Raw genomic sequence first — 16,509 nt, forward strand, 5'->3', positions numbered from 1 at the left:
TTCCGTGTGTCACAAAATTAGAATATTACTTAAGGCTAATACAAAAAAGGGATTTTTAGAAATGTTGGCCAACTGAAAAGTATGAAAATGAAAAATATGAGCATGTACAATACTCAATACTTGGTTGGAGCTCCTTTTGCCTCAATTACTGCGTTAATGCGGCGTGGCATGGAGTCGATGAGTTTCTGGCACTGCTCAGGTGTTATGAGAGCCCAGGTTGCTCTGATAGTGGCCTTCAACTCTTCTGCGTTTTTGGGTCTGGCATTCTGCATCTTCCTTTTCACAATACCCCACAGATTTTCTATGGGGCTAAGGTCAGGGGAGTTGGCGGGCCAATTTAGAACAGAAATACCATGGTCCGTAAACCAGGCACGGGTAGATTTTGCGCTGTGTGCAGGCGCCAAGTCCTGTTGGAACTTGAAATCTCCATCTCCATAGAGCAGGTCAGCAGCAGGAAGCATGAAGTGCTCTAAAACTTGCTGGTAGACGGCTGCGTTGACCCTGGATCTCAGGAAACAGAGTGGACCGACACCAGCAGATGACATGGCACCCCAAACCATCACCCAACCATGCAAATTTTGCATTTCCTTTGGAAATCGAAGTCCCAGAGTCTGGAGGAAGACAGGAGAGGCACAGGATCCACGTTGCCTGAAGTCTAGTGTAAAGTTTCCACCATCAGTGATGGTTTGGGGTGCCATGTCATCTGCTGGTGTCGGTCCACTCTGTTTCCTGAGATCCAGGGTCAACGCAGCCGTCTACCAGCAAGTTTTAGAGCACTTCATGCTTCCTGCTGCTGACCTGCTCTATGGAGATGGAGATTTCAAGTTCCAACAGGACTTGGCGCCTGCACACAGCGCAAAATCTACCCGTGCCTGGTTTACGGACCATGGTATTTCTGTTCTAAATTGGCCCGCCAACTCCCCTGACCTTAGCCCCATAGAAAATCTGTGGGGTATTGTGAAAAGGAAGATGCAGAATGCCAGACCCAAAAACGCAGAAGAGTTGAAGGCCACTATCAGAGCAACCTGGGCTCTCATAACACCTGAGCAGTGCCAGAAACTCATCGACTCCATGCCACGCCGCATTAACGCAGTAATTGAGGCAAAAGGAGCTCCAACCAAGTATTGAGTATTGTACATGCTCATATTTTTCATTTTCATACTTTTCAGTTGGCCAACATTTCTAAAAATCCCTTTTTTGTATTAGCCTTAAGTAATATTCTAATTTTGTGACACACGGAATTTTGGATTTTCATTTGTTGCCACTTCAAATCATCAAAATTAAATGAAATAAACATTTGAATGCATCAGTCTGTGTGCAATGAATAAATATAATGTACAAGTTACACCTTTTGAATGCAATTACTGAAATAAATCAAGTTTTTCAAAATATTCTAATTTACTGGCTTTTACCTGTATATATTTATGTACAGTACAGGCCAAAAGTTTGGACACACCTTCTCATTCAATGTGTTTTCTTTATTTTCATGACTATTTCCATTGTAGATTGTCACATCAAAACTATGACACCTGTGAAGTGAAAGCCAGTTATTTATGTTTGTTTCATTTGATTAATACATGTGCCAGTAAAAATGAGCTAACCCGAGGCCGCGCATTCTGTCCGCGCTGCACTTTGGACTTCCGTGCCTGAAGAGATCCTTAAAATGACTAACATTTGTTCACATTAATTTGTATCAGCAAATCCGGTTTTGACTAAAATAGCTGCTATAAAATTTGTGTTTGGTTAACCCAGACCTGGGCAAATGAAGGCCCGTTAAACGTTTCAATCTGGCCCGCCGGACATTACCAAATATTTTTTTTTGATGTTTAAGATGTAAAGTGTAGCTGCCATTATGATGTTTTCTAATGACCGGAAGTCTTCAACTATACTAAGTCTTTACATGCTTGGAATCTGTATCATATACTAGTTACTATGCTCATCTAATTAGTTACTATGGTCATCTAATTCATACTTGCCAACCCTCCCGAATCTTCCGGGAGACTCCCGAAATTCAGCGCCTCTCCCGAAATCCTCCCGGGACAAATATTCTCCCGAAAATCTCCTGATTTTCAGCCGGAGCTGGAGGCCACGCCCCCTCCAGCTCCATGCGGACCTGAGTGAGGACCACAGGGTGACAAAAACTAAATCATCCAGACTAGAGATAAATTGTATTATTATGTTTGTCTTACCTATAAATAATTATATTTATTAATTTAAAAAAAAAAACTAAATACATTTTTACTATATTTTGCTAAAAACATAAAAATGAATTGTATTTTTATTTGTATTTTTTCTGACTCCTTATTACATCCAGCCATAGAATTATACACTAAAATAAACATATTGGAAATAATTAATTTTAAATGATCATAATAATTAATTTTAAATGACCATATTTAATTATTAAAATAATTGTTTGTTTATCAACAACTTTAGCATTTTATTCATTACATTTTGAAGCTCTCAAAAGCCAAGTTATGTTATATCCCTTAAGATTTATTTATGCAAGTTTGAAGGATCAATTATCTAAACACAGTTTTGTTTGCATATTTTCAGGATGTAGATATATATATATATGTAGATATATATATATATATATATATATATATATATATATATATATATATATATATATATATATATATATATATATATGTATATGTATGTGTGGGAAAAAAAATCACAAGACTATTTCATCTCTACAGGCCTGTTTCATGAGGGGGGGTACCCTCAATCATCAGGAGATTTTAATGGGAGCATTCGCATACCATGGTTTATATAGGGCACAGAGTGGGTGGGTACAGGCTGGCCTAGGGGCGTGGTGATTGGCTCATGTGTTACCTAGGAGGTGTTTCCGTCTATGGCGGCATGTTGTTACAATTTCGCTGCGCTTGTTGAGGGATGACAGGTCTGGACGGTAAATAATAAACAGTTTCTCTTTCAAGCATAGGTTGCATCTTTTATTACCACTATTGTAAGGTGTGCTGGATGCAAGAATTTGCCATGTTATTGAATATTCAACATTATTGTCTTTGAGGTCCCAAATGTGTTTGCTGAGTTCTGTGGTATTTCGCAGGTTTTTGTTCCTGAAAGAAGCCTTGTGATTGTTCCATCTGGTTTTGAATTCACCCTCGGTTAATCCTACATATGTGTCGGATGTGTTAATGTCCTTGCGTATTACCTTAGATTGGTAGACAACTGATGTTTGTAAGCACCCCCCGTTGAGGGGGCAATCAGGTTTCTTTCGACAGTTACATGCTTTGTTGGTTTTGGAGTCGCTCTGACTGGGGGTCGACGGCTCATTTGCAATTGTTTTGTTGTGGTTTGAGATGATTTGTATATATATATATATATATATGTTTGAAATACTTGACTTGGTGAATTTTAGCTGTCAATATACTCCTCCCCTCTTAACCACGCCCCCGCCCTCAACCACGCCCCCGTCCCACCCCCGACCACGCCCCCACCTCCCGAAATCGGAGGTCTCAAGGTTGGCAAGTATGATCTAATTAGTTACTATGCTCATCTAATTAGTTACTATGGTCATCTAATTAGTTACTATGGTCATCTAATTATTTACTATGCTTATCTAATTAGTTACTATGGTCATCTAATTAGTTACTATGGTAATGTAATTAGTTACTATGGTCATCTAATTAGTTACAATGGTCATCTAATTAGTTACTAAGGTAATGTAAGTCAGCTCAGACGAGGTACCAAGCAGTGTGGGTGGGGAGTGTTTCCACAGAGTGTTTCCAGAGCCTGAAATGTGGGTGTCAGGGACAAACGTGGAAGGAGATTTTTGCAACAAAGTTCTCAAGCTTAGTGATATATCACATAAATCGATTATAAAAATAGTTGGTGATTAATTTAGTCATCGATTCGTTGGATCTATGCTATGCGCATGCACAGAGGCATTTTTGTATTTAATTAAAAAAAATATTTATTTTTTATTTTTTTTATAAACCTTTATTTATAAACTGCAACATGTACAAACAGCTGAGAAACAATAATCAAAATAAGTATGGTGCCAGTATGCTGGTTTTTTTCCCAATAAAATACTGGAAAGGATAGAAATGTAGTTTGTCTCTTTTATCCGATTATTAATCGATTAATCGAAGTAATAATCGACAGATTAATCGATTATCAAATTAATCGTTAGTTGCAGCCCTAATCACATATATCAGATTGTAGTTTTTTTTTGTGTTTTTTTACCCTTCATGTTCATATTTCACTGTGTTTGTTGCATTTTTGTTGCGTTTCGCTTGATTATAAAATATGTGGATGGAGAAAGGGTGTGACGTTCATATGTTGTCAATATTCAGTCTTTTATCCTCTATAGTTAATATTGTAAATCCCACATTCTTTATTTTCATGTACATTCTGGGTGTCTCATTCAGTAAAAAAAACAAAATTCTTTAAATTCTGTTTTTTAAGGTGGTCTGTCATAACGTTTTTAGCTTTCAATCAGACATAATTGTGAGGTTTTGTATTAGTGTTCCTAAAAATAGGACCCAAGATCACATACTGTACAGCAGATTTTCACAGCTTATATATAAATTGATTGATTGATTGAGACTTTTATTAGTAGATTACACAGTACAGTACATATTCCGTACAATTGACCACTAAAGTTTTTCCACTTAAATCAATTCATGGTAGTATATATATGTATATATATATATATACATACATACATATGTGTATGTATATAGGTGTGTATATACATATGTGTGTATACAGTATGTATATATATACAGTATATATATATATATGTATATATATATATATAAATTAAAAAAATATATAAAAAAAAATATATATATATATATATAAATATATATAAATATATATATATATATATATAAATATATATATATATATATACTGTATATATATATATATATATATATATATATATACAGTATATATATATATATATATATATTTATATATATTTATATATATATATTTTTTTTTATATATATTTTTTTAATTTATATATACAGTATATGTATATACTTTTTTATATATATATATATATATATATATATATATATATATATATATATATATATATATATATATATATATACTGGACCCCAGACTCATTTGTGTCTCTAAATTTGGCCCCCCGATTGAAAATAATTGCCCAGGCCTGGGTTAAGCTAATGTTGCTAAAAATGTCAGCTTCACAAAAACTGTAAAAACAATCATTTGAAGACTTTGTACAATTTAAAAAGGTCAATCTTTTAGAACTATTGTAGCCCGTAATATACATATCAAGTGTTACTTATTTTGGACGTTTTAATCCTTACATATGTTTACATTCATCCATCCATCCATTTTCTACCGCTTGTCCCTTTTGGGGTGGCGGGGGGCGCTGGAGCCTATCTCAGCTGCATTGGGGCGGAAGGCGGCGTACACCCTGGACAAGTCGCCTCCTCACTCGCAGGGCCAACACGACTGTCTTTAACAAAAATAATTAAAAAAAACAAGCAATTTTTCATTCATAGCATGCAGCAAAAAGTAGCGCCATCTCGTGGACAAATATATATATATATATATATATATATATATATATATAAAAAGATACATGTGGAATGAAAAATAGCATTTTGAATATGAAAAATAGCATTTTGAATACCGGTAATTAGTTTTTTAGTTGTTAGGAGCAAGTGTGCTAATTTTGGTGCAGCATTGTCATCTTGGGCTAATTTTAAAGGGGAACATTATCACAATTTCAGAATGGTTAAAACCATTAAAAATCAGTTCCCAGTGGCTTATTATATTTTTCGAAGTTTTTTTCAAAATTTTACCCATCACGCAGTATCCCTAAAAAAAGCTTCATAGTGCCTGATTTTAACCATCGTTATATACACCCGTCCATTTTCCTGTGACGTCACACAGTGATGCCAACACAAACAAACATGGCGGAAAGAACAGCAAGCTATAGCGACATTAGCTCGGATTCAGACTCGGATTTCAGCGGCTTAAGCGATTCAACAGATTACGCATGTATCGAAACGGATGGCTGTAGTGTGGAGGCAGGTAGCGAAAACGAAATTGAAGAAGAAACTGAAGCTATTGAGCCATATCGGTTTGAACCGTATGCAAGCGAAACCGACGAAAACGACACGACAGCCAGCGACACGGGAGAAAGCGAGGACGAATTCGGCGATCGCCTTCTAACCAACGATTGGTATGTGTTTGTTTGGCATTAAAGGAAACTAGGGCTGCAGCTAACGATTATTTTTCTATCGATTAATCTATAGATTATTTTTTTCGATTAATCGGTTAATCTATAGATTATTTTTTTCGATTAATCTATAGATTATTTTTCCTTTTACCGATTTTTTTTTTAATTTAAAATGAAGAGGAAAAAATAAATGTAGGCCAGTTTTTTCAAAAGGCATGGCTTTTATTTACAAAAAAAAAAGTATGGCCACTCAGTCAACATTGACAACAACATGACAAAATATTCTGTAACAATGTAAACATTTAAAACTTTTAACATTTAACAAAATTAAAAGTAGCTTATTTGCTTTTTAATGTGCAAATATAAAAGTAAACATCCAGTGCAAATCTTAATATTCTGGAATAGTATAAGCATTTCAAAAGTAAAAGTATTGCTTATTTTGCTTTAAAATGTGCAAAAATAAAGATAAACATCCAATACAAAAAAGTGCAAAATGGAAATATTCTGTAACAACAGTGTAAACATTTCAACAAAAGTAAAAGTATTGCTTATTTGCTAAATTGTGCAAAAATAAAGCTAAACATCCAATACAAAAAAGTGTACAGTGTAAACATTTCAACAAAAGTAAAAGTATTGCTTATTTTGCTTAATAACACAACAATGATAGTATGATTAAAGTGAAAGTTAATTGTTGGTTTGTACATAGTATATGTAACTGTTAATGTTGTAAAAGGTATTTGCACAACTAATTAACGTTAGCGTTTGTGACACGTCTTGTGCCGTGGAGTTCTTTCAGGACCGACAGACTGAACGCCAGACGGCTTTGCCAGGTTTACAATCTTTTAATTTTACACAAAGTCTTTTCTCTTCCAACTGCGCGGATCGCGCACCTGGGCACGACTGCGGCGTCGCTCCCGGCGCGCCCCGCCTCGCCGCTCGCTCGCCGCCGCCGCCTCTCCACAGCGTTAAAGAGGAGCGCGTCTTTGTAAACACTGAACAGGCACGCCAAACGCGCCTCTCAGAGCGAAACGGTGCTTTAGTTTATGAATTTACAACGCAGATACAAATGACACATTCATGTTTTTGTGTAATAATGACAACGTATACGCACGCGGACGATTGACTTGTTGATGGTGATGGCAAGAACGCTGTCGGGGGTTTTCTTTTCAAATGTTCGTTCATAGCCGTTGTGCTGCTATGATAGGCCATTTCCGCTCGACACAGTGTGCATACAACAACATTATTAGGCCGTTTATTGAAATACTCCCACACTTTTGACAACTTTTGGCGTGCTTTTTTCCCCTCGCTCGCATCGTCTGCTTTGCGCTCCGCCATGACAGTAAAGTAGAGTGACGTAAATATGCGACGCGCCGACGCACAAAAACGGCGTCGACGTATTTACGTAACCGATGACGTCGACTACGTCGACGCGTCGTTTCAGCCTTAAAGGAAACTAACAACTATGAACTAGGTTTACAGCATATGAAATACATTTGGCAACAACATGCACTTTGAGAGTGCAGACAGCCCAATTTTCATCAATTAATATATTCTGTAGACATACCCTCATGTCAGCAGGCCAGCGAAGCTAGGGTCGACATTCTTTTCTTGATCATCTTCGGTTGCATAAGGGACGGTGTGAGCCAAGACATCCAGGGGGTTTAGCTCGCTCGTCTGCGGGAACAAACTGCCGCCATCGCTTGCCGTGCTAGCGAGGTCCTTTGTCCCTGAATTGCTCACACACTCCGGCAGATTCAACGGGGGTCTGGCGGCAGATTTCTTTGACTTTATCGTTGGAAATGCATCTGCTTTGAGTGTCGCAGAATATCCACACATTCTTGCCATCTCTGTGGTAGCGTAGCTTTCGTGGGTAAAGTGTGCGGAACAAACGTCCGATTTCTTGCCACTTTGGCATCTTTGGGCCACTGGTGCAACTTGAATCCGTCCCTGTTCGTGTTGTTACACCCTCAACGAGGCATGATGTCTCCAAGGTACGGAAAACAGTCGAAAAAACGGAAAATAACAGCTGATTTGACTCGGTGTTTGAGAAAATGGCGGATTGCTTCCCGATGTGACGTCACAACGTCCGAGAGCGAATATTAGAAAGGCGTTTAATTCGCCAAAATTCACCCATTTAGAGTTGGGAAATGGGTTAAAAAAATATATGGTCTTTTTTCTGCAACATCAAGGTATATATTGACGCTTACATAGGTCTGGTGATAATGTTCCCCTTTAAGGAATTTTCCAAGATTTTCAAGACGATGAAGGGTTCATCTTGTCAAACTACTGGTATCGGATGAAATGAACTTAATGAGTGTATTCCCTCTGTTTCCTCCATTAGGCGTGGTGGTCCTTGGTCTCCGGCATGGACACCCTTGAGGAGGACCTGACCTGTTCCGTGTGTTACTCTCTGTTCTCTGACCCCCGCGTCCTCCCGTGCTCGCACACCTTCTGCAAGGCGTGCCTGGACAGCGTGCTCCAGGCACTGCCCAACTACTCCATCTGGCGCCCCATCCACCAGCCGCTGAAGTGCCCCATCTGTCGCTGCGTGGTGGAGCTGTCCCTGAGCAGCGTGGACGCCCTCCCCACCAACGTGTGTCTGCAGGCCATCATTGAGAAGGTAGGCAGTCACCACTTGTCTGTCTGAATGATTGACAGTAGAGATGCGCGGATAGGCAAATATTTCATCCGCAACCGCATCAGAAAGTCGTCAACCATCCGCCATCCACCCGATGTAACGTTTGATCAGAACTGCACCCGCCCGCCATCCGCCCGCACCCGCCCGTTATATCTAATATAGACGATGCAAGGCATTAGTGAGGCATACCTGCCAACTACTCCGGTTTTCCCGTAATTCGTACGGTTTTCATCAACCTATTCCGGGTTACGGGTGCAGTGATAAAAAATACGGTTTTTCATTAATTAAAAAAAAAAAAAAGGGTGAAAACTACGCGAATTGCACCTTGTGCAGACAAGATTTTTCGATCGGACACGGAGGAATTAGCGATGTAAAAGACCACTTTGGGACAAAAAAACACAAGTCTAATGCCGTTGCTAGCGATACAAGTGGAAAACTTTCAAGGTTTTTCGTCGCCCAAACAGATTCTTTGGATGTGATAAATGCCGAAGTTTTATTTACGGAGGCAATAATTGAGCATGGACTTCCAATCGCACTGGCTGATCACATGGGACAGTTAAATGTTTGTAATGCAACCTTTAAAAATCATTACGCGGTGATCGCGGTCCCAAAAATAAACTTTTCTTGCATGATAATGTCCAGAAAAATTCGCTTTATATTACTATAGAGTCCTTTTAACGAATGAGTTTGATGGTTTATCACAAACCTTAAATGAAAGAAGTCCTTTGTTCTCCTGCACCGTATGCACTTTGGCCTTGCTTTGTGTTTGGTGCGCAATCCTGTCGGCTGTATTTCACAGCACGACATACTGTTAAAAGTGTTTATACTATTTATGCTTTCAAGTCCAAGTTGAAGAAATCTTGTTAAATGTTGACAGCATAACTACCAAAATACAGAATTATGTCCTTAATATTTTTGCAGTGCTATTTCTGTTGAAAAGTTCAAATGATTACATTAGAGATGTGATGTGCCACTTTTCAAGTGTCTGATGGCTTCAATTAATTGTCATTAATTTTTCATATTTTGAATTCTTTTGAAAGGCTTACAAAAAAAACTACATTTGAATTGTAATTCCATGCTATTGACAGGACTATTAATTTTAATGAAGTTAGCTTGCCATGTTTACAGTATGATAATTGTGATAGAAATGTGAATTTTAGGCACAGAATATTTTTTACAATTGAACAAGGCAGTAGATTATACAAGCTTGCACAGAAAGTTAATAATGACACCAATTTTTTTTTTAATGGAATTGTTTAGTACTGTTTTACCATTTGTTTACTGTAAAAAGTGTTTATACTGTTTATACTTTCAATTAACAAATTGAAGTCTTGTGAAAGGTTGACAGGATAACTGGCATTAACTGTCAAAATAATTTCAAACTATTGAAGTTAGCTTACAGAATAAACATGCCAATCAACCCATATGATTTTTGCTGTAATATTTTTGTTTTGAAAAGTCACTGTGACTGATAGAAAAGTGATGGTTTTAGCAACATTTTAACCTGTCTGAATGCTAATAATCATTTTGCGTTGGGGGGCGAAGCCCTGAACCCTCCACCAGGACTTTGTCCTGGACCTACCGGGGCCTGCGGCCCTTGGACCCTGGCTACTAGGTTTTTCTGATTTCAAAAGTTGGCAGGTATGGTGAGGTTATAAAGCTTTTGCCTGTTAAAGAAAGGAGACTGATCCAATGCAGCACAGACTTTCGCGTGCCACGCTGTCACGACCCAGACGCACACCAGTGCGCAATCATATGGGAGCCGCGCTGAGCGCACCTCCAAGCGCGTCTCGCTGCCGGCGACGGCCAGGTATGGGCCCACGCTCCAGCGCCATCCACTTTCAGGGCTAGTTGATTCGGCAGGTGGGTTGTTACACACTTCTTAGCGGGTTCCGACTTCCATGGCCACCGTCCTGCTCTCTATATCAACCAGGGTGAGCCCCACCCCCTTCGTGAGCGCACTGCGCGCGGAGTGACCCCTGTTACGCGCCCCCGGCAACAGGGGTGGCGGGCAGGTAAGCTGCGCGGGCGGAGCGCGCGGAGTGACCCATGTTACGAGCCCCCGGCCACGGGGGTGGCGGGCAGGTAAGCTGCTTACCTGCTGCGCGTGACGCCGGCCGCGGCGAAGGCGGACGAGGCGGGGTGTCGGTGCGGTGGGCGCGGTGGTGACCCTGGACGTGCGTCGGGCCCTTCTCGCGGATCACCTCAGCTACGGCTCCCGGTGGGGCCCTCTCGGGGGAAGGGGCCTCGGTCCCGGACCCCGGCGAGGCGTCCCTTCTCCGCTCCGTAAAAGTGTCCATCTCTTCTTTTTTTTTTCTTCTGTTGTGGCATATGCTGCAGGTGCCTGCTCGTTTTTCGTATGTGGGTAACAACATTTAACTATGTATATATATTTCCCAATTGGTTTAACTGCCACCCGCAAAAAAAAATTAATTAATCCGCCCGACCCGACCCGCGCGCGGATAAAATCTTATTTTTTTAAATTTCATCCGCCCGATCCGCGGATAATCCGCGGACTCCGCGGTTGTGCCCGCAAACCGCGCATCTCTAATTGACAGGTCACAGGTCGTACCATAGTGTGTTACACATCTGATGTCCAAAATGTCGCCTTAACCTCTTAAGGCCCAAACTGTTTGTTTACATGCTTTTTTTTTTTTTATTTCTCTTTGCTATTTGGGCTTATTGGACCCTAATTAGAATAAAAACTAAGAATCATCTTTTGATACGATGTACTTAGTCCATAAGTACACAAATGTGTACTTCATGTTTAGTGACATGCTATTTCTTATTTTTACACTTTTTTTTTCTCCCAAATTCCATTGTATGTTATACTCTTCTGACACCACCAGATGGCAGTATAAGTGGCCACATAAGCGACCCCAATTCAGTAGTGTACACAATTTTGGAAATAAGAGCTAAAAGGTGCTGTCCACGCATGTGGCCACTAAGCCTTTAGAGCAGGGGTGCTCATTACGTCGATCGCGAGCTACCGGTCGATCTCGGAGGGTGTGTCAGTCGATCACCAGCCAGGCATTAAAAAAAATAGTCCTAAAAATGAGCGATCATAAATCTTCACTTTCGTCACTTGATTGACATTCACGGCACCCGAGGGTCTTCTGAGATGACGCTGGCTGCTGCCAGCTCATTAAAATGACCGACTGGAAGGCGAGAAACACTTTATTTCAACAGACTCTGGCGCCGTACCTGTCGTCAAAACTCCAAAGACCGACTGCACAGTTGCACAATAAAAGCTCTGCTTCATCCTGCCTGCGCTACCAAAATAAGAGTCTCAGAAAGCTGGCGTGCACAAGCTAGCAAGCTACGGAGTTTGCCGACAATGTATTTCTTGTAAAGTGTATACAAAGGAGTACGGAAGCTGGACAAATAAGATGCCAAAAACCAACCACTTTCATGTGGTATTGGACAGAAAGGAGGACTTTTTTTTCTCCTCCATTCGAAAATGCGGACGTTATCATCACCACTGTCTGATTCCTATCAATACAAGTCATCAGAATCAGGTAATACACCAACTTATATTCTTGTCTTCATGAAAGAAAGGAATCTATATGTGTTAAACATGCTTGTATTATCTTTAAACACCTTAACTTGTTAACAATATTAACTATATGTGTTAAACATGCTTGCATTATCTTTAAACACCTTTAACTTGTTAACAATATTAACTATATGTATTAAACATACTTGTATTATCATTAAACACCTTTAATGTATTAACAATATTAACTATATGTGTTAAACATGCTTGTATTATCTTTAACCACCTTTAACTTGTTAACAATATTAACTATATGTGTTAAACATGCTTGCATTATCTTTAAACACCTTTAACTTGTTAACAATATTAACTATATGTATTAAACATACTTGTATTATCATTAAACACCTTTAATGTATTAATAATATTAACTATATGTGTTAAACATGCTTGCATTATCATTAAACACCTTTAACTTGTTAACAAAAACATATATTTCATAAATAAGTAAATATAAATTATATGTATGATCAATTGAAAAGTAGCTCGCCTGCAGAAAAAGTGTGAGCACCCCTGCTTTAGAGGTTTTAAAGCTGGAATTTAGACCCTTTTAAAGTACTTACGCTGGAATTTAGACCCTTTTAAAGTACTTACTGGGAACACACCATTTTGTGTGTAGCTTTAATGCATGTGAATATATTAAAATATATACAAAAGTTTGGACACACCTTCTCATTTCAATGTGTTTTCTTTATTTTCATGACTACCGGTATTTACATTGTAGATTGTCACTGAAGCCATCAAAACTATGACACCTGTGAAGTGAAAACCATTTCAGGTGACCACCTCTTGAAGCTCATGGAGAGAATGCCAAGAGTGTGCAAATCGGTAATCGGAGCAAAGGGTGGCTATTTTGAAGAAACTAGAATATAAAACATGTTTTCACTTATTTCACCTTTTTTTTTGTTAAGTACATAACTCCACATGTGTTCATTCATAGTTTTGATGTGACAATCTACAATGTAAATAGTTATGAAAATAAAGAACACACATTGAATGAGGAGAAGGTGTGTCCAAACTTTTGGCCTGTACTGTATATTACAGTATATATATATACATCATATATTATTTAGACTGCAATTGTGCACTTGCACCATGTAATTGATACCATACATCACATATACAACAAGGTGACATTAAGTATTGGGTCAGGAGGACACAAAAGTCAGAATAGAAAAATAGAATGGACTTTATTGTCATTATATTTGCATATAACGAGATTAAGGACTTCAATTTAAGGTGCGGTAGTGGAAACAAATATGGGATAAAAATAAATTACACAAAAAATGAGGATTGAAATAAACAGACAACTATCCAATACAAATAATAAGCAATCCTGTACAATATACAAAATACTGTACAATATACAGAACAAGACAAGAGTACCAGAGTGATAACAATCAGTGTCGGATGTATTGCACTCGAAGGGTAATATTGCACAGTAAGGTATTAGGGTAGGATTATATATATTATAATATTAGCATGTGCTACAGCCCTTTTAACATCAAGAAGCATTAAGTTAGCCGAATTGCTGAAGAAGACTGTTTTGACTATTTTAGGCAAAAGTAAAATCTACTTTTTTTCTTTCTCCCAAAACTAGATTTTTGGGTAAAAAAAAACAAACAATAAAAAGACAACAGAGGGTGTTGCTGACATCTTAGTGCAGGGGTGCTCACACTCTTTCTGCAGGCGAGCTACTTTTCAATTGATCAAGTCGTGGGGATCTACCTCATTCATATATATCATTTATATTTACTTATTTACGAAATATATGTTTTTGTTAACAAGTTAAAGGTGTTTAATGATAATGCAAGCATGTTTAACACATATAGTTAATATTGTTAATACATTAAAGGTGTTTAATGATAATACAAGTATGTTTAATACATATAGTTAATATTGTTAACAAGTAAAAGGTGTTTAAAGATAATGAAAGCATGTTTAACACATATAGTTAATATTGTTAAAAAATTAAAGGTGTTTAATGATAATACACGTATGTTTAATACATATAGTTAATATTGTTAACAACTTAAAGGTGTTTAAAGATAATACAAGCATGTTTAACACATATAGTTAATATTGTTAACAAGTTAAAGGTGTTTAAAGATAATACAAGCATGTTTAATACATATAGTTAATATTGTTAACAAATAAAAGGTGTTTAAAGATAATGAAAGCATGTTTAACACATATAGTTAATATTGTTAAAAAATTAAAGGTGTTTAATGATAATACATGTATGTTTAATACATATAGTTAATATTGTTAACAACTTAAAGGTGTTTAAAGATAATACAAGCATGTTTAACACATATAGTTAATATTGTTAACAAGTTAAAGGTGTTTAAAGATAATACAAGCATGTTTAACACATATAGTTAATATTGTTAATAAGTTAAAGGTGTTTAAAGATAATACAAGCATGTTTAACACATATAGTTAATATTGTTAATAAGTTAAAGGTGGTTAAAGATAATACAAGCATGTTTAACACATATAGTTAATATTGTTAATAAGTTAAAGGTGTTTAAAGATAATACTGTTACGCTTACGCGGCATTGTGATGCCGGAGGTCGTCCTTTCAAGATGCAGAGGGATGTCAGGAAGCGGCTTGCAGGTGAGAATAAATTATTTATTCTGATTGCAGAACAAAATGCTGCGCGGTGCACCACGGCACGGAAAACAAGAGGGTAGCAAAGATGCTAATATCAAAAATGTAAACTATGAGCGAAACTAGGAGCGTAACTTGTTGCGTAGGAGCAAACAAAACCAACAGACCGAATGAGGCCAGCACGTAAACTAAATAGCCCTCTGATTAGTGCCCGGGCAACAGGTGCGCGTCCGGGACACTAACCAGAGGCAGGTGACTATAATCTGCCGTCATGGCAACAGAAACAAACTCAAGAGGTGCTGAAAACACAAGTGACTTGAAAACAAAAACAAAAATATGATCCGGGCAGCGGATCATAACAAATACAAGCATGTTTAACACATATAGTTAATATTGTTAATAAGTTAAAGGTGTTTAAAGATAATACAAGCATGTTTAACACATATAGTTAATATTGTTAATAAGTTAAAGGTGTTTAAAGATAATACAAGCATGTTTAACACATAGTTAATATTGTTAATAAGTTAAAGGTGTTTAAAGATAATACAAGCATGTTTAACACATATAGTTAATATTGTTAATAAGTTAAAGGTGTTTAAAGATAATACAAGCATGTTTAACACATATAGTTAATATTGTTAATAAGTTAAAGGTGTTTAAAGATAATACAAGCATGTTTAACACATATAGATTCCTTTCTTTCATGAAGACAAGAATATAAGTTGGTGTATTACCTGATTCTGATGACTTGCAGTGATTGGAATCAGACAGTGGTGCTAAAAACGTCCGCATTTTCGAATGGAGGAGAAAAAAAGTCCTCCATTCCGTCCAATACCACATGAAAGTGGTTGGTTTTTGGCATCTTATTTGTCCAGCTTCCGTACTCCTTTGTATACACTTTACAAGAAATACATTGTCGGCAAACTCCGTAGCTTGCTAGCTTGTGCACGCCAGCTTTCTGAGACTCGTTTTGTTAGCGCAACTGTGCAACTGTGCAGTCGGTCTTTGGAGTTTTGACGACAGGTACGGCGCCAGAGTCTGTTGAAATAAAGTGTTTCTCGCCTTCCAGTCGGTCATCTTAATGAGCTGGCAGCAGCCAGCGTCATCTCAGAAGACCCTCGGGTGCCGTGAATGTCAATCAAGTGACCAAAGTGACGTCATAGTGAAGATTTATGATCGCTCATTTTTAGGACTATTTTTTTTAATGCCTGGCTGGTGATCGACTGACACACCCTCCGAGATCGACCGGTAGCTCGCGATCGACGTAATGAGCACACCTGTCTTAGTGTAATTCGTAATGAAATAGCCTAATAAAGTGTTGTAAAATAAAGTTAGGCTGTACAGCATTGGGGTCTAACTCATTTTAGATGGGGGGGCCACATGGAGGGAAATCTACTCTGGTAAAATCACGGCATGATAACTTAAAAATAAAGACAACTTCAGAAAAACTTTTTTTTTTTTTTTGTTTATAAAAATGTTTAAAAAAATAAAATTAAAAAAAT

The 16,509-nt window shown here is 37.8% G+C and overlaps 1 protein-coding gene across 2 annotated transcripts in view; it reads left to right on the plus strand.

The window, feature by feature from the left end:
* Window positions 1–16,509, plus strand: part of trim59 (tripartite motif containing 59) — a 48,549-nt gene that overhangs the window by 11,497 nt on the left and 20,543 nt on the right. For both annotated transcript variants that reach the window (XM_061973239.1, XM_061973238.1), the window contains one exon: window positions 8,541–8,819. In XM_061973239.1, coding sequence (XP_061829223.1) covers window positions 8,565–8,819 — 255 coding nt within the window. In that variant the 5' untranslated portion in view covers window positions 8,541–8,564. The remainder of the gene's footprint in view (window positions 1–8,540; window positions 8,820–16,509) is intronic.

The sequence above is a fragment of the Nerophis lumbriciformis genome, linkage group LG17, assembly GCF_033978685.3.
Source record: "Nerophis lumbriciformis linkage group LG17, RoL_Nlum_v2.1, whole genome shotgun sequence".
Taxonomy (NCBI): Eukaryota; Metazoa; Chordata; class Actinopteri; order Syngnathiformes; family Syngnathidae; genus Nerophis; species Nerophis lumbriciformis.